Source organism: Entelurus aequoreus, linkage group LG27, assembly GCF_033978785.1.
Source record: "Entelurus aequoreus isolate RoL-2023_Sb linkage group LG27, RoL_Eaeq_v1.1, whole genome shotgun sequence".
NCBI lineage: Eukaryota > Metazoa > Chordata > Actinopteri > Syngnathiformes > Syngnathidae > Entelurus > Entelurus aequoreus.
The window spans coordinates 11201071-11222299 of NC_084757.1; the positions used below are offsets into that span (position 1 = coordinate 11201071).

The following is a 21229-nucleotide window of genomic DNA, read 5'->3' on the forward strand; positions in this document are numbered from 1 at the left end:
ACAGGTGTACAGCTCTGGTAATGGGTACATTCGCACCCACCTGCACAAATGTACTTCAAAATGTAACAATCCAAATAAATATATAAATATGACTTTTTGTTTGTTTACTAGAGCATGCATATATAATATGCATTAGTTTGACCATTTAAAATCAACGATAATTAAAAGGAGATGCTTGGAAATAGCATAAAAATGCCCCAAAAACTTGGAAAAACGTGATTCATAGCGTTACTTTTTGGTGTAACCATCATGAGCGTTCTGTTCAGGTATATTTCTTTTATATTTTGATAAATCATCATAAATAGGTATTGATCAATCTTTAAGATGTGTGTATTTGATTTCAGTTTGCTTTTGACATCTTATTTAGAATTGTAGTTGAAACTGTAACAAAACGCACCCAAGTTCACCGGGTGTCTTTGCCACTACGCATTTAAGGAGTCACGGGTGGGACCTGATATTCAGCTGGGAATGATTAATACATTAAATAAACACAAGACATGTATAACTATCAGCCACAAAACGAACAGGCTTATATTTAATATGCCACAAATTAATCCCGCATAGCAAACAACTCCCCCCTCCCGTCCATATAACCTGCCAATTTAAATCAAACACCCACACAACACACTCAACCCCACAGCCCAAAGTTCATACAACACATATATTTCCCCAAAGTCCCAAAAGTTACGTACGTGACATGCACGTAGCGTGACATGCATGTACGGGCAAGCGATGAAATGTTTGAAAGCCGCAGCAGTGTACTCACGGCACCGAGACTGCGCATCCAACTCAAAGTCCTCCTGGAAAGAGTCTCTGTTCTCCCGGTTCTCCACAGGCCGATGGAAAGCACACCAAAAATGTCAAAAAGGCGGATTATTCCAAGAAGTGGCTCCGTGGCAAAAAAACACTGCATCTGACAGGTGCTCCAGGTGGTTAGTGACGTCACTTTCCACTTCCGCCCGGTCTGATAGAACCGGATGCCTTTTATATCCCCACATATTATTTACGTACATATTTAATATTAACATGATTATTAAATACGCCTGTAACAGTTTATAATAAGTAAATGGATGACATAATAAGTATATATATATATTTATTTTCCCAGCTGAGCACAAGTTAACTGTGACTGGCAATTTATTATATATATATATATATATATATATATATATATATATAACGATGGCCCCTATGGCCATTACATTCCCCCCCCCCCCCCCCCCCAGCCAGCGGCTTATGGGGACCATAATAGGGTTTCATGTTTACCACATTAATAGTATCCACATTACACTTATCAGTCAACCAACGAATACTGTAATTTACAGGACCCAACTTCTTCTCTACCCGCACAGGCCCTAACCATCTGGGTGCTAGTTTGGCAGAGAATTTACTTGAAGCTTTGGAAAGTGGGTGCGCCCTAATCCAGACCAGATCCCCAAGTACAAAGTGTACATCTTTGTGTCATGCATTATAATATCTGGCTTGTCGAGCTTTGGACGCGCCTACATGTCTCTCCACTTCCTCCTTTAGGTGTGTGTGTGTAAGTATGGTGTGATATGCAGATGTGTGTGGTGGTGGAGCTTTGTGCACCAGTCGTTCCAGGGGTCCCATCAGATTCCGCCCGAGAGTCAACCTGGCAGGGGTTGAACCAGTCGTCTCATGGACAGCGGTGTTAAGGGCAAACCGGAATTCAGGCAGCCATTTATCCCAGTCCTGATGATGGTTCCCTACGAAGGCGGCAATCATGGTCTTGAGGGTGCGATTGACTCGTTCTGTCATGTTGGTTTGTGGGTGGTAAGCTGTGGTTAGTTTATGGGTTACCCCCCAGGATTTGCACAGACGGGACATCAGTTGGCTTGTGAACTGTGGCCCTCGGTCAGACACAAGATATGTGGGAACTCCCCAGCGAGTGAAAATGTCATTTTTGAGAATTTGGCAGACCTTGGGAGTTTTGGCGTCTTTCAGGGCAAAAAGCTCTACCCACTTAGAGTAGTAGTCCACCACCACCATCAGTACAGAGTTCCGGTCCTTACTGAGGGGAAAAGGTCCCATGAAGTCCACTCCCAGCATTTCTCCTGGGGCGTTGACGGTAGAGGACTGGAGTTGCCCATTCTGGCTTGTCGTTGGGGTTTTTGTATTGACAAGTCCTGCATGCTTGGACGTGACTCCAGACGTCTTTCCTTCCTGTCGGCCACCAAGCTACTTCCAGAATCTTCAAGAGCGTCTTCATTCTCCCCAGATGTCCTCCGAATGGACTGTCATGAAAGTAGGCCAGGAACTGCGGCACCAGAGACAATGGCACTACCAGCTGATAATTGAAGCCGCCATACTTAGATGGTACTCCCCGGTACCACACCCCTTGCTGAAGTTGATAGTGGATCCGGCCAGGTGTAGGTTGGTCAATAGAAGGTCCACATTCCAGACATGTTGTATCAGTTTTTTGAGCCTCAGAAAGATCTTGCAGTGTGCTGGGGAGATCTGACCAGTAGGTTTTCGGAACAACAAGGCAAATCTTCCCTTCTGGTGATTGGGGTGCCCGTGACAATGCATCCGGTACCACATTGCAGCAGCCCTTCTTGTAATGGACTCTGAATGTGAATCCCTGGAGTCTCAGCGTCCATCGTGTAAGTCGGGACGAAGTCTTAGGGCAGTTGAATGCCCAGGCAAGAGCACTGTGGTCCGTGAAGACATCAAAAGTTGTTCCCTCGAGGAAATGTCTCCACTTTTCAACTGCCCACACCATAGCCAAGCACTCTTTTTCGGCAGTGGAGTAGCGGACTTCAGCTCCTTGGAGCGCTCTGGAGGCAAAGGCAATTGGCCGTTCTTCACCTTCAAGGCGTTGCATCAGGACCGCGCCGAGGCCCAAGTCACTGGCATCACAGTGAACCTGGAAACTGATTTGTGGATGGGGCTGAGCAAGCACTGGTGGAGACTGTTAAAGGGATTTGAGGTGGTCGAAGGCCTCCTGGCAGGTAGGACTCCACTCCCAAGGAACGTCCTTCTTTTTTAGTTGGTTTAGAGGAGATGAAATGTCGGCCAGCCTGGGGATGAACTTGTGGTACCAGCCGACCATGCCAAGAAACCTCTGAAGACTCTTCAGGTCTGTGGGAGGGGGATATGCAGTTATTGCTGATATTTTTTCCGGATCTACTTCCACTCCTTTGCCGGATATTAGGTGTCCAAGGAAGGTGAGCTGATCTTGAAGCAGGTGGCATTTCTTGATGTTGAGAGTAAGGTTTGCTTGTTGTAATTTTGCAAACACCACTTCAAGGTCAAGCAGGTGTTGTTCTTCTGTTTGTGAAAACACAATGATGTCGTCAATGTACATGAAACAGATCCTTCCCCTAAGCTCACCCAGAACTGTCTCCATTAAACGCTGGAAGGTCGCCCCAGCATTGCGCAGTCCAAATGGCATGACTTTAAATTGATATAGGCCCATATGTGTGATCATGGCAGTCTTTGGCTTGCTATCCTCATCCATGGCAACCTGCCAGGCACCACTCTGTAACAAAACGCACCCAAGTTCCCCGGGCGTCTTTGCCACTACGCATTTAAGGAGTCACGGGTGGGACCTGATATTCAGCTGGGAATGATTAATACATTAAATAAACACAAGACATGTATAACTATCAGCCACAAAACGAACAGGCTTATATTTAATATGCCACAAATTAATCCCGCATAGCAAACAACTCCCCCCTCCCGTCCATATAACCCGCCAATTTAAATCAAACACCCACACAACACACTCAATCCCACAGCCCAAAGTTCATACAACACATATATTTCCCCAAAGTCCCAAAAGTTACGTACGTGACATGCACGTAGCGTGACATGCACGTACGGGCAAGCGATGAAATGTTTGAAAGCCGCAGCAGTGTACTCACGGTACCGAGACTGCGCATCCAACTCAAAGTCCTCCTGGAAAGAGTCTCTGTTCTCCCGGTTCTCCACAGGCCAATGAAAAGCACACCAAAAATGTCAAAAAGGCGGATTATTCCAAGAAGTGGCTCCGTGGCAAAAAACACTGCGTCTGACAGGTGCTCCAGGTGGTTAGTGACGTCACTTTCCGCTTCCGCCCGGTCTGATAGAACCGGATGCCTTTTATATCCCCACATATTATTTACGTACATATTTAATATTAACATGATTATTAAATACGCCTGTAACAGTTTATAATAAGTAAATGGATGACATAAGTATATATATATATTTATTTTCCCAGCTGAGCACAAGTTAACTGTGACTGGCAATTTATTATATATATTTATATAACGATGGACCCCTATGGCCATTACAAAACTTTTACAACCTTGTGTTGCGCTCATGATGGCGTAACCAAACTAGATTATTTTGAATATTTATTCCCTTTTTTACATTTTGTATATTTGAAAACTACTGTGTTTTATGCTTTTTTCTTTTTGGAACATGTACTATACATGTAATACAATAAAGTCCCATATAAAATTATGTTTCTAGCAATACTTTCATTTTGCCTTTGAAAGTAACACTCCAATGCCCATTAGTGGAGCTGTACACACAGGTTTTATCCGGCCCCAAGTTATGTTTGCCAAGTATAAAAATGAGCTGCTTTCTTTTTTGAACGAAAGAAACTGCTGTTCTAAATGTGTCTACTGGATGTCACAATAGCAATTCTGTTAGGCAAGCAAACGGTTCATACCGGGACCAAGCGAGAGGTACCGTATTTTTCGGATTATAAATCACAGTGTTTTTCAATATTCCCATCCCTACACTTCTCTGAGTAGAGCCTTTTTGGATCCCCAACAATTTTAGCGGGACTTAAAAAAACAACAACTTTTTGCTTAAAAAAAATTAAAATCAATGATGTTAAGAATTATTGACCTATTTTATGGGGGAACTGCACAATTTTTTTGGAGCTTTGCATATTGTACACAATCTTTATGAGAGACAAGAACACATGTCGTTTTTGGGGGGAGGTTTCAAAGAAGAAAACCCTTGAAAGATGTGGCTAATGGGAGTCACCGTTGTAGCTTTTTAAAGCCCTCTTAAACAAGTTCTTAAACAAACCCTTCAACGTTTTATATACACCTATCCCATCCATCCATTTTCTACCGCTTGTACACACTGCAAGAATATATATATATATATTGTAGTAACTAGGGATGATGTTCGAAATCGGTTCTCCCGGTTGTTCGATAAGAAAAGAACCGATTCCATGGACTCAAATCCCTTTTTGAGAACCGGTTCCCGTTATCGAGGCCACTATAGTAAAGAAAAAGAGTTGTTTTTTTATTCGAATCCCTGGGAACGAATCCCTTCCCACGTACAGGAAATGCCCTGTGGGACCTGCAATGTTATGCCCATTTGATTGTAGACTCTTACTGACACCTTGTGGCGATATGAAAATACTACGCGTCATTAGTTTGGGCACTTCCGGGTTGAGACAATTGAGAAGTAGACAAGTTGTGTTAGCGCTTACAAGCCTTGGAAAAGATACGTCTGTAAGTAAACTGTTTAACTTGTTTATGTAACTCAATATTAAGGTGGAAAGTGGTTAAGTTTGATACTAAGATGTTTATTGAAAAACGATTTTTGTGCACTGTTTCAATGGATGTTTTGAGGACTTAAAATGGCTGCCAGTCGTATATTTCCACCATCGAAATAGTTTCAACACTCAGAAGTATTTGTTTGATGATAGTACTGTATATTTGTGTGAAGCTAATATTTACATATTGTGTATTACATTTCAGTATGTTAATTGAATCACATAGCTTATACATTTGTCATTGTGTGTATTTCAGTTTTTTTTAAAAAAATAACAGTCCAATGCAAGACAAAAGTAAAGAAAGGAAAAGTTAGAGCAAGATCAACAACAATAAAGAGCCTAAATGGATTAATCTGCTTTGGATTGTTTGTTAGCTGTCTGCCACGCTGTATAACCTCAACACGTATAGTGAGGGCAGAACAGGCAATATGCAATTATTGCCAGGCTTTGCTCTCATATAAGGGGGGAAGAATTGTTGATTGATGACTGGTGTTCTTAGTGTCATAGTGTGTGTAGTTAGTATGTTCCAATAGCAGCAGAAGTGCACTTTTTGGAGAGCTACTTCGACATAAATGGAGTGCTTACCCATAAATTAACCGGAAAATACGTCCCTGGCCAGCTGAACTAAACAGTCCATCGAGTGATTCACACTTTATATTGATGATACATACACTGTCTTGGCTAGATGTGTACCAACAAAACATGAAATAATACTTTACAGATACTGTAATATGAATGTTCAGGTTTTTCAGTCAGTACAGATTGGTGTCTTATCACATTGTGTTCTGCATTACAAACTCAAATGCGTTTTGTGTTGCTTATCTCTTTCCGTAGTTAGCTTTTACGGCTAATACTGTAGCATGCCGATGTGTTACTACGATAAAAAAAAGACTTCCTCAGTGTTCGCTCTTACAATAACAATGTCGCTACAGTTTGGTGATTTAACAGGTTACGGAACATACATGACGTATTGTTGACGGTTTTTAAATGCATTTTTTAAAGTGATTTAGAGGTAGAATTGATTGCTTCCATTAACTGAATTGCTAGCCACCAAGAACAAGACGATTTTTACATGTTTGAAAGCGGGGAAAAAAAGTCCTAAAAAGGTGCAGTTCCCTTTTAAGGCTCAAATTACTTCACATCAAATTTTCCACTTTGAAAAGGACAACAATATTAAAAGGAAAACACTTTATATCGACAGATAGACCTGAAAGTGATCTAGAGATTTAAGTGTTGACTAAAAAAAATATATATGACTTATTTATTTTTTATATTTTCATGACTAAGACCCAAACTTTAGGGGAGCCTCAAAGGTAAAAAAAAAATAAAAAAATCTATACAATATATTGTATTGGTTTTGAAAATGAAAAATATCACAATGGCCCCCCAATTCTTAGATTTTTCAGTGTGCGGCCCTCAGTGGAAAAGGTTTGGACACCCCTGATCTAGATCAACTTCAGGTCTATCTCTCCATATAAAGTTGTTGTTTATGTTTTATGTCATTTTTGTCAAAACCCTGTTTATATAGCAAAAACACATTTTCTAAGTGAAATATCTGATGGGAAATAATTCATAACAACATTGATTCATTATTATTTTTTGAGCAATGACGTTTTTTTGTTTTTTTTTTAAGTCCAACAAAAAGTCTTGAGGACCCAAAAGGGCCCACTCATAAAAGTGTTACAAAATAAGTCATAAATAGTTTTTACTTTCTACACTCTTTAGACCAACTTCAGATCTATCAGTAGATTATTAATTTTTAGCATTTGTCCAGGTTTTTTTGTGCTGACCTTTTTGTCCAAAAAAAACACTTATTTTTCATGGCAAACACACAAAATGTGCAATATTTTCCCCAAAAAAATATTTCAAAGTGGAATATTTGAAGTGAAGTAATTGGAGCCTTGAATAGGTCAATAATTCATAACAACATTGATTATTATTTTTTGAGCAATGACAGTTTTAAAGAAAATGCAGCATGCATGGCAGACTTGTGTTATTAGTCAACATTGCAATTTTTCTCGATACATTTCACCTTTTTTCCCACTTTTTAATGTTTTTTTTAATATTATTTTTTGAATGTGCCGTGGGCTGTTAAAAAATGAGCTGCGGGCTGCACTTTGAACAGCTGTGCGCTGCACTATCTCAGGGTTTCCCCTAATCTGCTACAGTAAAACATTACCACAGAGTTTGGTTAGTTAGGGTTTTTTTTATGACGTAAACTTAAGCAAAAACTCTTTAAGTGTTACGTAGGACGACATTGTGTTTGTTAATAGCCAGGTTTTGAACAGGTCAACTTATTTTATGGGATTTCTTTGTAATGACTAATCATACCGTGGCTACAATTATACAAATCCGACAGTTCTTGTACGTCTGCCGACGCATGTGACGCACACTTTGTGGGAGACAAGCGAGCACAAATACAGCTGATTGTGGTGTTGGAGTAAAAGCATTAGTGGGTCAGCAGATGTCCTCAGGCACAAACTGAGAGCGGCATTAAAAGTCCATTCCATGCATGATATTGATGGACTGTTTTGTTTTCAATCGTGTCATCGCTCTGTTCCTGCAGGCCTTGTTAAACTTCAACATCATCAGGCGAGCGGAGGCGGGCCATGAAGGATGAGGGACTGGGAGAGTGACGCGGGCGCTTGAGGAACAGGTCCCGTGTGGAGATGAAGCTCAAACAACGCTTGTTGCTGCTGTGTGCCGTGCTCCTCCTAGTGGGCCTCGCCAAGATCTTCCTGCTTGACGGCAGCGAGGGATCTGCTGCCAGCAGGCGCGACCTGCGGGCCTTTCGCAAGGTTAGTTTTGGGCTGCCGGGTTTCCCAGTATTAAGAGTTATACCGGTACAGGATTTCCCCTACATCTTAACAATTATATAATATATAATAAGCCAGATTAATGCCGCCACACCTTCAAAATGTTTTTTCTTCTTTTTTTTTCCATGAAAACTTTTTTTTAACATAAACAAATTTAAGTGATGTATTGTAAGAATGAATATACCATATATCATCTATTATTTACGTAATATTGGCTATAATAAGTTTGAAAGAAAACTCAGATATAAAAACTTTCCTCATTGAAGAAAAAAAAAGTGCATCTAAATCGCCTTTCAGAAGCACGTCAGCTGGTCGCGCACCCAAACCAAGTTGACACTCGGCAAAAGTAAGGAGAGAAAGGTATTTTAAGTTATTAACTAATTACTTATTAACTTATTAACTCTTTATTTTATGCTGCCTTTTTTCGCTGCAGCTGTTACATATACTGTAATATTGTGCATGGTAATTGGGTTTTGTTATATATTGTATATATTTTATAATAATATAATATATCAGTATATATTATATACTGTATATATAATATGAAAATTAGGGCTGCAACAACTAATCGATTAAAATCGATTACCAAAATAGTTGGCGATTAATTTAGTCATCGATTCGTTGAAACTATGCTATGCGCATGCGTGGAGGCTTTTTTTTTTTTTTTGGTTATTTTTTTTGTTTGTTTTTTTGTTTTATAAACCTTTATTTATAAACTGCAACATTTACAAACAGCTGAGAAACAATAATCAAAAACAGTACAAAACAGCGTCAGGGCGGCGGTGAGGCTACGTCTCATGAGGTGGAGGTAAGCTAGCCAATGATGTGGTCATGTGCAGCTCACGTGACGACGGCGTCTCCTTTGCTGGAAAAATTCGAAAAATGGCGCAGGAAAACACGACCGATAGTTTAGCGGAGAAACATCTTGAGGTTATTGCTTCAATGGAGAAAAGTGTACGACCTAAGTCGTCAAAAGTGTGGGAACACTTCACTTTAAAGACTTCAAAGAAGACCATTTCCTGCAAAATGGCACGGAAGTACAACATTGCTTCAGAAGCACCTGAAAAGGAAACATGTTGGAGCCATGGATGAAGGGAAGAACTCACAGTATGTAACTTTTTAAGTCCATAGTGGCAACAAGCATTCATGAGTTCAGCTTTTTTGTGAGTAACGTTAAAGTTATGCCTTTGTTGCAACGCGGGGCTGATAATGTGTCTTCGGCACATTTGACTCCGTTTTGAGAGAGAAAACGCACGGTTACCAATTTCGAAATAAACGTAACGGACAGAAATATCTCAGGTTGGTTTCATAATGGATCAATGTAGCCGGGCCCGATAAAGCTATATAAATATATTTAGATTTGAGTGACGCTTTAGTATAACTAAACGTTATGAAGGTGCTGGAATATTTCATGCTATTATTCAGAGGCAGCCTAAAATGAATCCTTTATTATTCACAACAGAAACGTGTACAATATCTGATTCAGTTCTGATGAGTTACATTTCCGTGTTATTATTGGTGTATGCTGCACCCCCAATGTCCACAACATGGTGCCAGTATGCTGGGGGTTTTCAATAAAATACTGGAAAGGATAGAAATGTAGTTTGTCTCTTTTATCCGATTATTAATCGAAGTAATAATCGACATATTAATCGATTATCAAATTAATCGTTAGTTGCTACATATATTTTATATTTTATATTGCTACTATGGTACATTTTTAGTCTACTTTATACCTTTTTGTTTTCGCCCACTTTTTGTGCCCTTGTGTGCACAATCCCTTCCATCCTTTGTAACTGAGCTACTGTGTGGAACAATTTCCCTTGTGGATCATTAAAGTTTGTCTAAGTCTAAGTTAATTACTTCATTTCTTTTTCAATCCAGTGCAAACTAGCCTAAATTCTTTGACATTACTACCGACAATAACGTCTGAGTTTACGCCGTGTTGTCTTCCAACCTCCGTTTGGACATTGCTGTGTGGAGTGTGCATCGGTCCCCGTGTGTTTGTGGGTTTTCCCCTGACAACTCCAGTTTCCTCCCACACAAAAACTGCACAAAATTTGAGTTTTAGACAAAGTCTTGTAAGCAAATGAGACACACGGTAGAGTAGTGATTCTCAAACTGTTAAAAAAAAGTTAAAGTACCAATGATTGTTACACTCACACACATAATAGGTGTGGTGAAATTTGTCCTCTGCATTTGACCCATCCCCTTGTTCACCCCCTGGGAGGTGAGGGGAGCAGTAGGCAGCAACAATGCCGCGCCCAGGAGTCATTTTTGGTGATTTAACACCCAATTCCAACCTTTGATGCTGAGTGCCAAGCAGGGAGGTAATGGGTCCCATTTTTATAGTCTTTGGTATGACTCGGCCGGGGTTTGAACTCACAACCTACCGATCTCAGGGCGGACTCTCTAACCACTAGGCCACTGTGGTACGTGTACCATTAGCGGTACGCCAAAGAATCTCTTGATTAAAGTACAATGTTTTATTTTCCTACATTCAAGCACAGTGTTACTGTTCAAACTGTGTATAATGTTACAGTAGCCAAACATATTAAATATACAAGGTAAATAAAACCCCTGCTTTGTTTTTAATGAATACTGAGGCCTACTACGCTACCGTATTTAAATGTTTACCATTATGGTGGTACTTGGAGAGCCAAGTGTTTTCTGAGGCGGTACTTGGCGAATAAAAGTTTGAGAACCGCTGTTTTAGACCATCATCAGTACTGCAGTGTTTCCCACACATTCATTTATTTGTTGCGGCCCGCCATGAAAGAATTAAGGCCGATACAAAAAAATATATATATTTTTTTTAATTAATTTTTTTTTTTTTTTTTTTGTGTCCTGTCAAGCTTCTCAGGCAACTCATATAGTTGATGTAGATGCCCATATCGGCTGTTCAGATTTACTTTACAAAAGAGAAGTGTAGGATCAAGAATTTTGGAGCTCTTTGTTCAGTGGATTAGATGTTTGATGGAGCTTTGTGTCTATCTACCACCATTACTGTTTTCTGTTTATTTGTTACTGACTGTGGCAGGACACCTCTGCCTCTGTTTCACTTTATGTTGCTGGTAAATAATATGGTTGTAGTAGTAGGCTAAAGTTAAATTATTTAGTATGCACTAATTAAAGGGGCAGAGCTTTAAGAGACATTTTAGCTTTTATATTTTTATAAGATATATTTTTTGTAAGAACCACAATTAATAAATATATTTCAGTGAATAACTTATTGTTCAAATCTGTATATAAATATGTACATAAAGTGTTGTAATTATATTGTAAAATGGATGGATGGATGGACGTTTAAAACAAAACTGTTATTATTAATTAGTAAGTATACATTTTTTTAGCCTTTTTAGAGAAAATCATATCATTGTATTAATTTATGCAAATTACTCGATGATGTCATGGTGGCCACGCCCATAGCCACGTATCTTGGCAGTTTATGGGAAACACTGGTACTGCATTAGAAGGAGTGTGTGAGCGCAGCTGTCAACACAGCTGAGCATTCTCACAAGAACTCAAAATAAATGCCCTGTCAGATATCACAACATATTTTTGGTAGAACTTTTGACAATGAGCGTTGATAATTCAATGACGACAACCTTCTTCTTTGTGTAAGTATACTTTACTGAGTTTAAGTTCAGGGAACACAATAACAAACCGGCCACTGCCGTTCACACATAACAGACTGACTACCGGAGCCCGCGCATAGAGCAATGCATGCTGGGAGGTACCGTAAATACACTAAAAGAGTGGCTGAACCGTAAGTACCATAATAATGCGCAATGCAAAAACAGAACGTTTACAGCGTAATTTTTATTCTTAAATGAATAAAAAATATATAATTAAAAAAGGTAACTTCTCATGCAGGGCAAAAGTACTGGTGTTTATTACTATCTGCTTCACTCATTATTCCCTTGTAATGACTCAATTATTATTTAGGGGCGGCATGGCGTAGTGCAGGGGTGGGCAATTAATTTTTACCGGGGGCCGCATGAACTACCCGAGCACTGCTGGAGGGCCACATCGACAATATTTCAATTAAATTTTGCTCAATATTATTTTTGATATATACCGTAAGATAAATAATAATAATAATAATAATAATAATAGTAATACTTCAACATAGTGTGTGTAACAGCATTCCATGACTAATATATATAAATTAACATTAATAATAAATGACAGTAAAATAAGCACACGTATGACTGAGGAGTCATAGTGTAACTTTGTGTGGTGTTTGAGTTGTCCGACTTTTTGTGTGGCCTTAAACGCACCAGTGGTTTAGTGCTATGCGTGTTGGTGACAGATGACAAGTTGGTTTTGGCCTGGTTTGTACGGCAGAAAATGACTAGTTTTTCCAGATAGAATTGTTTTACTCATGTTTTTGGTGTGGTTATGTCCGAATATAAACAGTTTTGCTCAATAAAGTGATCGATATAATTCCTGTCCTCGATAGACGTTACAATAATTGAACGGTGTTCAATTGAACGGTGTTGACGAACACCGTTAGGGCCGCTTGTTGTCACTGTCACTCAAAGTTGCATTGCAAAATTCCATAGAATAAATATGTTTATTTTGTTTAGAATTCAGATGGGATTTGATTTGGTGCGCGGCATATACTTGCTGCGCGCAGCAGACGCTTGAGCAGTGCACAATTGCGCAGGCACGCACCTTAGGTGAGGGGACGTTGCTTTGCAGTTCATGTGTTGTTGAAAACACGGCATTCCTCATCAACTTTTCTCTTTTTGGCGTCTCGGGTGTAAACCGTGCATCACTTGTCGCTGCATGTGCACCTTCACTCGCAGGTTACACACGGACACACGCCCATAAATAATACTTTTCAAAATAAAAGCAGCACAGTTGTATTGCGCGCAGGACATAGATGTTTTTTCAACTTTATTTTGTAATTGCAGTTGTTCACATTCACTCACAATCACGCATACGTCCACACGGAAGTAATACAAACAACGATTTTCAAAACAAAAGCAGCACCGTTGTATTGCACACTCGACATAGATACTTTTTAAAATTTATTTTGTAATTTATAATTGGCCTCACGCGGGCCGGACAGGGACGCACAAAGGGCCGGATGCGGCCCGCGGGCCGCAGAATGCCCAGGTCTGGCGTAGTGGGTAGAGCGGCCGTGGCATAAACCTGAGGGTTGCAGGTTCGCTCCCCGCCTCTTACCATCCAAAAATGCCGTTGTGTCCTTGGGCAGGACACTTCACCCTTGCCCCCGGTGCCGCTCACACCGGAGAATGAATGATGAATGAATGAGGTGTAAAAATGAATGAAGGGTTCTCACTTCTCTGTGAAGTGCTTTGAGTGTCCAGAAAAGCGCTATATAAATCTAATCCATTATTATTATTATTAAATATCATATTTGTATATATTGTATCTGCTGATGTAGTCCTGTTGTAGTTGTTAAAAACAAACAACAACAAAAAAGGCAGATACTAATATATATCAAAATGGCAAATATCGGTGCTGATAATCGGTGGATCCCTAGTTTGAACTCCAGTTTGGTTTCTGAGGCATAAAATGTTAGATGAACTCCAAAATAGTACCACTTCTGGGGCGGTAATATTGTCTATTCCAGTGTTTTTCAACCTTTTCTGAGCCAAGGCACATTTTTTTCATTAAAAAATTTCAGAGGCACACAACTAGCAGAATCATTGAAAAATAAAACTCAGCAGCCCATTTTGACAATTTAAAAGTTGTTCTCGCAATTGTTGGATATGAATTTAAACCATAACCAAGCATGCTTCACTATAGCTCTTGTCTCAAAGTAGGTGTGCTGTCACCACCAGTCGCATCACGCCGTGACTTATTTGGAGTTTTTTGCTGTTTTCCTGTGTAGTGTTTTAGTTCTTGTCTTGCACTCCTATTTTGGTGGCTTTTTCTCTTTTGTTGGTATTTTCCTGTAGCAGTTCTGTGTCTTCCTTTGAACCTGCTTTGTTTTCGCAATCAAGACTTATTTTAAGTTGTTTTTACCCTTCTTTGTGTGGACATTTTTGATTGGCATGTCATGTACGGATGTACTTTGTGGATGCCGTCTCTGCTCCGCACGCTAAAAGTCTTTGCTGTCGTCCAGCATTCTGTTTTTGTTTATTTTGTCGCCCGACATCTACAAAGCAATTAGCTACCTGCTGCCCCCTACTGATATGGAAGAGTATTACACGACACTCAACAACGGCACATTATTTGCGGATTATAATTACTTGTTTGCAAAAAATAATTTTAACCCTATTAGAGGAAATTACAGAATCTCCCACGGTATACCAGACTGTATCTCACGGCACACTAGTGTGCCACGGCACAGTGGTTGAAAAACACTGCTCTATTCGATGTTGGAACGACGACGTTGCCACACACAAATAGCAGTGATGATAACCATAGAATAGAAATAGGTACCTGCATGTCTCTGTCCTGGCTGCTCAGTACACTATGATGACATCGCTTAAATGTATTTGTGTGGTCCACTTATTTTTACACTTGTGTGATGTTAAAAACGGTGCCAAAATAATTTTGTTTACGTTGCATACATCATTAAAAATGAAACGATTTGTATGTTAATGATTTATTTTGTATTTTTCAGAATAGCAGGATGTGGTTATGCTCAATGTCCGCGTTGTCTCCCCCTTCAGATGGAGGCGGGGCTGTCTCTGTCACGGGGGGCTCGCCTCACCCACACCCTGCAGTCTCCCTGGGAGATAGCGAGCCAATGGGTGGGTCCCCGGGAGGTGTACCCCGAGGAGACGCCCGAGCTGGCGGCGTTGCTCACCGCTCTGAGCACCACCCGCATACTACGGGCCGACGTGGGCTACATGGGGACGCAACTCAAAGCCCTGCTGGTTCTGGACGGGGGGCAAAAAGTGGTCTTCAAACCTAAAAGGTACACCTTTGTCAGCACTTGTATGGGGATCAGGGGTGTCCAAAGTGCGGCACAGGGACCATTTGTGGCACGTAGCTAATTATTTCACCGCCCACGGCACAAATTTTAGCATTCTAATTGTCAGGTTCAAACACTGATGACATCTATTAAACAAGACAAGAAGCAAGGAATTAAACAGAGACATAATTAAATTTGGCTCAATTGAGGAGAAACGTCTGGACTGTACTAGGGCTGCAACAACTAATCGATTAAAATCGATTATAAAAATAGTTGGCGATTCATTTAGTCATTGATTCGTTGGATCTATGCTATGCACATGCGCGGAGGCAATTTTATTTATTTATTTATTTTTAGATATTTTTCATTTTTTTTATAAACCTTTATTTATAAACTGCAACATGTACAAACAGCTGAGAAACAATAATCAAAATAAGTGTGGTGCCAGTATGCTGTTTTTTTTCAATAAAATACTGGAAAGGATAGAAATGTAGTTTGTCTCTTTTATCCGATTATTAATTGATTAATCAAAGTAATAATCGACGGATTAATCGATTATCAAATTAATCGTTAGTTGCAGCCCTAGACTGTACTCACCACGGTCTGACGAAAGATTGCAAGCCTCCTCTTTTATTTGGACTTTCCCTGATTACATGGCAACAGCTGTTTCTAAGGGACGGGGGTCGTAAACAGCCATCACCCTTGATTACAACAGTTCAAAGAAAAGGTTGTAACACAGTTCAAACAAAAGGTCCCTGGAGCTTGGGCCGGTCCTGCTTCCTCTCCACTTTGTAGATCTCGGGTCAAGACAATATCTTTCTGTTGATTACAATACATCAAAGAAACAGAACACCTTCATGTTGCTTCCCATCCTACACAGTGGGGTTTTACAAGCCTTCTTCTTGGTAGGATCAAAAACAGCTTTTGTCTTCTCGCCAGGAACTCATTGAAACACAAAGTTTTGTGATAACTTAGATACAATTATTCTGACACTAATATTAGCATGCTATCTTTTTTGCTAATTTTATAGGTTTACACTAAAGCGTTAAATACTTGTTACTTGACGAATGATACCTGTTGCGTTTGCTAACATTACTAAGCTAGTTTTTTTTAGTTGCTAATTTCGTAGGTATATACCATAGCGTCAAATATTTTGCTTCTTGACGAATGATACCTGTTAGCATGCTAAGATTAGTATTCCTATGTTAGCTTTTTTTATTAGCTAATTTTGTAGGTATACACCTCCAGTCATATTTTGGTACTTAATGCATGCTAACATTAGCATGCTAGCATTAGTCATATATTTTGGTACTTCCAGTAGGCGAGGTTGCATCTTTGCCTACCACATTCACTACTGACCTGATAAGTCCGAAAGGGAAGGAAATGATACAGTATTACCTGCTCACATATGTTACCTGGTGGTTGTTTGAGCACAATGCAGCTAGTCCTGCATAGCCCCACTTCTTAATGCTTCAGCCACACGCAGGATTCTCACAGAAATGGGGCAAAAATGCAATCTAAGCATAAGCATGGTAGCTTTATTATTAGCTAATTTAGCAGATATACATCTGAGTGTCATATATTTTTGGTATTGCACTAATGCAGGGGTCACCAACGCGGTGCCCGCGGGCACCAGGTAGCCCGTAAGGACCAGATGAGTAGCCCGCTGGCCTGTTCTAAAAATAGCTCAAATAGCAGCACTTACCAGTGAGCTGCCTCTATTTTTTACATTTTATTTATTTACTAGCAAGCTGGTCTCGCTTTGCTCTAATTCTAAGAAAGACAAAACTCAAATAGAATTTGAAAATCCAAGAAAATATTTTAAAGACTTGGTCTTCACTTGTTTAAATAAATTCATTATTTTTTTTACTTTGCTTCTTATAACTTTCAGAAAGACAATTTTAGAGAAAAAATACAATCTTAAAAATGATTTTAGGATTTTTAAACACATATACCTTTTTACCTTTTAAATTCCTTCCTCTTCTTTCCTGACAATTTAAATCAATGTTCAAGTAAAAAAAAATGTTTTATTGTAAAGAATAATAAATACATTTTAATTTAATTCTTCATTTTAGCTTCTGTTTTTTTCGACAAAGAATATTTGTGAAATATTTCTTCAAACTTATTATGATTAAAATTCAAAAAAAATATTCTGGCAAATCTAGAAAATCTGTAGAATCCAACTTAAATCTTATTTCAAAGTCTTTTGAATTTCTTTTAAAAATGTTGTTCTGGAAAATCTAGAAGAAATAATGATTTGTCTTTGTTAGAAATATAGCTTGGTCCAATTAGTTATATATTCTAACAAAGTGCAGATTGGATTTGAACCTATTTAAAACATGTCATCAAAATTCTAAAATTAATCTTGATCAGGAAAAATTACTAATGATGTTCCATAAATTATTTTTTTAATTTTTTCAAAAAGATTCAAATTAGCTATTTTTTCTCCTCTTTTTTTCGGTTGAATTTTGAATTTTAAAGAGTTGAAATTGAAGATAAACTATGTTTCAAAATTTAATTGTCATTTTTTTTCGCGTTTTCTCCTCTTTTAAACCGTTCGATTAAGTGTAGATATCATTAATTATTAATAATAACATAGAGTTAAAGGTAAATTGAGCAAATTGGCTATTTCTGGCAATTTATTGAAGTGTGTATCAAACTGGTAGCCCTTCGCATTAATCAGTACCCAAGAAGTAGCTCTTGCTTTCAAAAAGGTTGGTGACCCCTGCACTAATGCTATCTTTAAGCATGTTATTGTTAGCATAGTACTGTTAGCATGCTTTCTTTTTTGCTCATACATTTTGATACCTGACGCTATTTGGCCAGCGTGCAGCGTTAGCTTTTCAGTTTGGCTTTGGTTCTTCAGCATTCACACATTTCTACGGAATTTTAAGTTTTCTAGTTCTTTGATAAAAATCTATACTGAACTGGTTTTGAAGGTGAAAACTACCAAAATGGCCATTGATTTGTCGGTCTGTGGCCCTCAGTGGAAAAAGGTTGGTGTAGATCAGGGGTATCCAAACTTTTATATAGGGCCGCATTCTGAAAAATCAAAGCAAGCGGGGGCCATTTTGATATTTTTTATTTTAAAAAACAATACAATATATGTATAAAAAATATACATGTAGGCCTCCACTCAGGCTTGATCCCGGGGACCCCAAAGGGTTTTGGTCAAAAAAATATTAAAAATGTGTCATTATTCAGTATTATTATTTTTATTATTATTCAAGTTTTAAATCTCTAGATCAACATTAGGTCTATCTGTCAATATAACGCTTTTAAAGATTTAAGTTGTATGCTCTTGTTGTCAAAGAAAACCCTGTGTTTTTATGGAAAAAATACAAAATATGCAATATTTTCACACAATAACATTTTTAAGTGGAATGTTTGAGATTATATAATAATTGGAGCCTTAAAAAGGTCAATAACTCATAACAACATTGATTTTGATTCATTATTATTTTTTGAGCAATGACACTTAAAAACAAATCACACTAAAATGATTGGGGATCCAAATAATTATAGTGTTAAAAAATAAATTCCTTTTTTTTTTTTACTGTTTACTTTTAACACAATAATCTCGAGATCAACTTCAGATCTATCTGTCAATTATACGTTTTATTGTTGTTTATGTTTTTCGTTTGTTCGTTTTAGGCCCTTTAAAAAAAACAGCTCAGTTTTTTCTATGGCAAACACAAAATATGCAACATTTTCCCCCAAAATATCTCGAATGTGACATAATTGGAGCCTTGAATAGGTCAATAATTCATAATGACATTGAAGAAAGAAACAGCCTGCATGGCAGCTTTGTGTTATTAGAGTAAACATTGCGACATTTTCTTGTTACATTTCACCTGTTTGCTCTTTTATACCACTTATCATGTTTTTAATTTTTTTCAATCGTATTTTTAAAATGTGCCGTAGGGCCGTTAAAAAATGACCTGCGGGCCACACTTTGGACACCCCTGGTGTAGATGAAAGGTTTCTAAGAGAGTCCCACACGTGCATTATTATCCCACCAGATACAGCCGCGACTTCGTGGTGGAAGGGGAGCCGTACGCCGGTTACGACCGACACAACGCAGAGGTGGCTGCCTTCCACCTGGACAGGTACGTCATTCTTACGTTCACTCGCCAGCAAACGAGAGCTGACACCGTGTCCTCGCCGCAGGATCCTGGGCTTCAGGAGAGCGCCCCTAGTGGTGGGACGTTACATCAACCTGCGCACCGAGCTCAAACCCGTGTCCACCGACCAGCTGCTCAAGACGTTCCTCACGCACGGTGAGGAGACCGCCGCGCTCTCAATGCCGTCGTCTGTGAAAGTCACGTCTTTTTGCGCGCGGCAGGAAACAACACGTGCTTCTACGGGAAGTGTTTCTACTGCCGGGAGAGCGACCCGGCGTGTGCCGAGGGCGACATGATGGAGGGTTCAGTGACCATGTGGCTGCCGGACGTCTGGCCGCTGCAGAAACACACGCATCCCTGGCGACGCACCTACAGAGAAGGCAAACTGGCCAGGTGGGTGGAGACTTGGTGACATCACCCCATGTGACCTGTAGTGGTCTTACGCTCCTCTGAAGTAAAAGTAAAAGTCCAAATTTCACAATGATCACACCAGTCCAGCCTTTGAGACCAACAAATATGACTACCGTATATTCCGCACCATAAGCCGCCCCGTGTTAAAAGCCGCACATTCAATGAATGGCATATTTCAAAACTTTGTTTACCTATTAGCCGCCCCGTGTTATTAGCCGCACCTACGCTGCGCTAAAGGGAATGTCAAAAAAACAGTCAGATAGGTCAGTCAAACTTTAATAATATATTACAAACCAGCGTTCTAACAACTCTGTTCACTCCCAAAATGTAATGTGCAAATGTGCAATCACAAAAATAGTAACACTCAAAATAGTGCAGAGCAATAGCAACATCAATAACTCAACGTTGCTCATACGTTAGTGTCACACAACACACAAAATAAACATTTAAAGCTCACTTTCTGAAGTTATTACTCATCCACAAATCCCTCGAATTCTTCTTCTTCGGTGTGCTTCACTTGTTTTTTGACACCATCTGTGATGTGGACGCGCATGCAGTCGTAGGTCAACAGGAACGTAGCTGCGTGAAAAAAGTCACCCGGTCTCTTCGCGTAAACGTCTATCAACCACTCGCTCATTTTTTCTTCATTCATTCATCCCTTCGAGTTAGCTTTTATGATGACGCCGGCTGGAAAGTTCTCTTTTGGTAAGGTCTTCCTTTTGAATATCACCGTGGGTGGAAGTTTCTGGCCGTTAGCATGGCAAGCTAGAACCACAGTAGGACGACTTCTCATTCCCTGTGGTGCGAATATTCACCGTACGTGTTCCCGTTGTATCCACAGTGCGGTTCACAGGAATATCAAAAGTCAGTGGAACCTTGTACGCGTGTCTCTTAGTAGAAGCCATTTTGTGGTCTTTACAGAAACACACAAATTAAATGAAAGGTAATATACGCGTGCTTCTTCTTCTACGGGGGCAGGTGCTCACCTTGGCGGTTGCTTACAGTAGAAGAAGAAGCGCTTCCTCTTCTATGGGGGCGGTTGCTTACCGTAGAAGAAGAAGCGCTTCCTCTTCTATGGGGGCGGTTGCTTACCGTAGAAGAAGAAGCGCTTCCTCTTCTATGGGGGCGGTTGCTTACAGTAGAAGAAGAAGCGCTTCCTCTTCTATGGGGGCGGTTGCTTACCGTAGAAGAAGCGCTTCCTCTTCTATGGGGGCGGTTGCTTACCGTAGAAGAAGCGCTTCCTCTTCTATGGGGGCGGTTGCTTACCGTAGAAGAAGAAGCGCTTCCTCTTCTATGGGGGCGGTTGCTTACCGTAGAAGAAGAAGCGCTTCCTCTTCTATGGGGGCGGTTGCTTACCGTAGAAGAAGAAGCGCTTCCTCTTCTATGGGGGCGGTTGCTTACCGTAGAAGAAGAAGCGCTTCCTCTTCTATGGGGGCGGTTGCTTACCGTA

The 21229-nt window shown here is 39.8% G+C and overlaps 1 protein-coding gene across 3 annotated transcripts in view; it reads left to right on the top strand.

The window, feature by feature from the left end:
• Nucleotides 1–21229, top strand: part of fam20b (FAM20B glycosaminoglycan xylosylkinase) — a 36124-nt gene that overhangs the window by 8341 nt on the left and 6554 nt on the right. For all 3 annotated transcript variants that reach the window (XR_009824761.1, XM_062038791.1, XM_062038790.1), the window contains exons 2-6: nt 8094–8325; nt 15000–15247; nt 19267–19353; nt 19415–19524; nt 19590–19761. Coding sequence is in view for 2 of the 3 variants with exons in the window: in XM_062038791.1 (XP_061894775.1) it covers nt 8197–8325; nt 15000–15247; nt 19267–19353; nt 19415–19524; nt 19590–19761 (746 nt within the window). In the remaining variant the exon portion in view is untranslated. The remainder of the gene's footprint in view (nt 1–8093; nt 8326–14999; nt 15248–19266; nt 19354–19414; nt 19525–19589; nt 19762–21229) is intronic.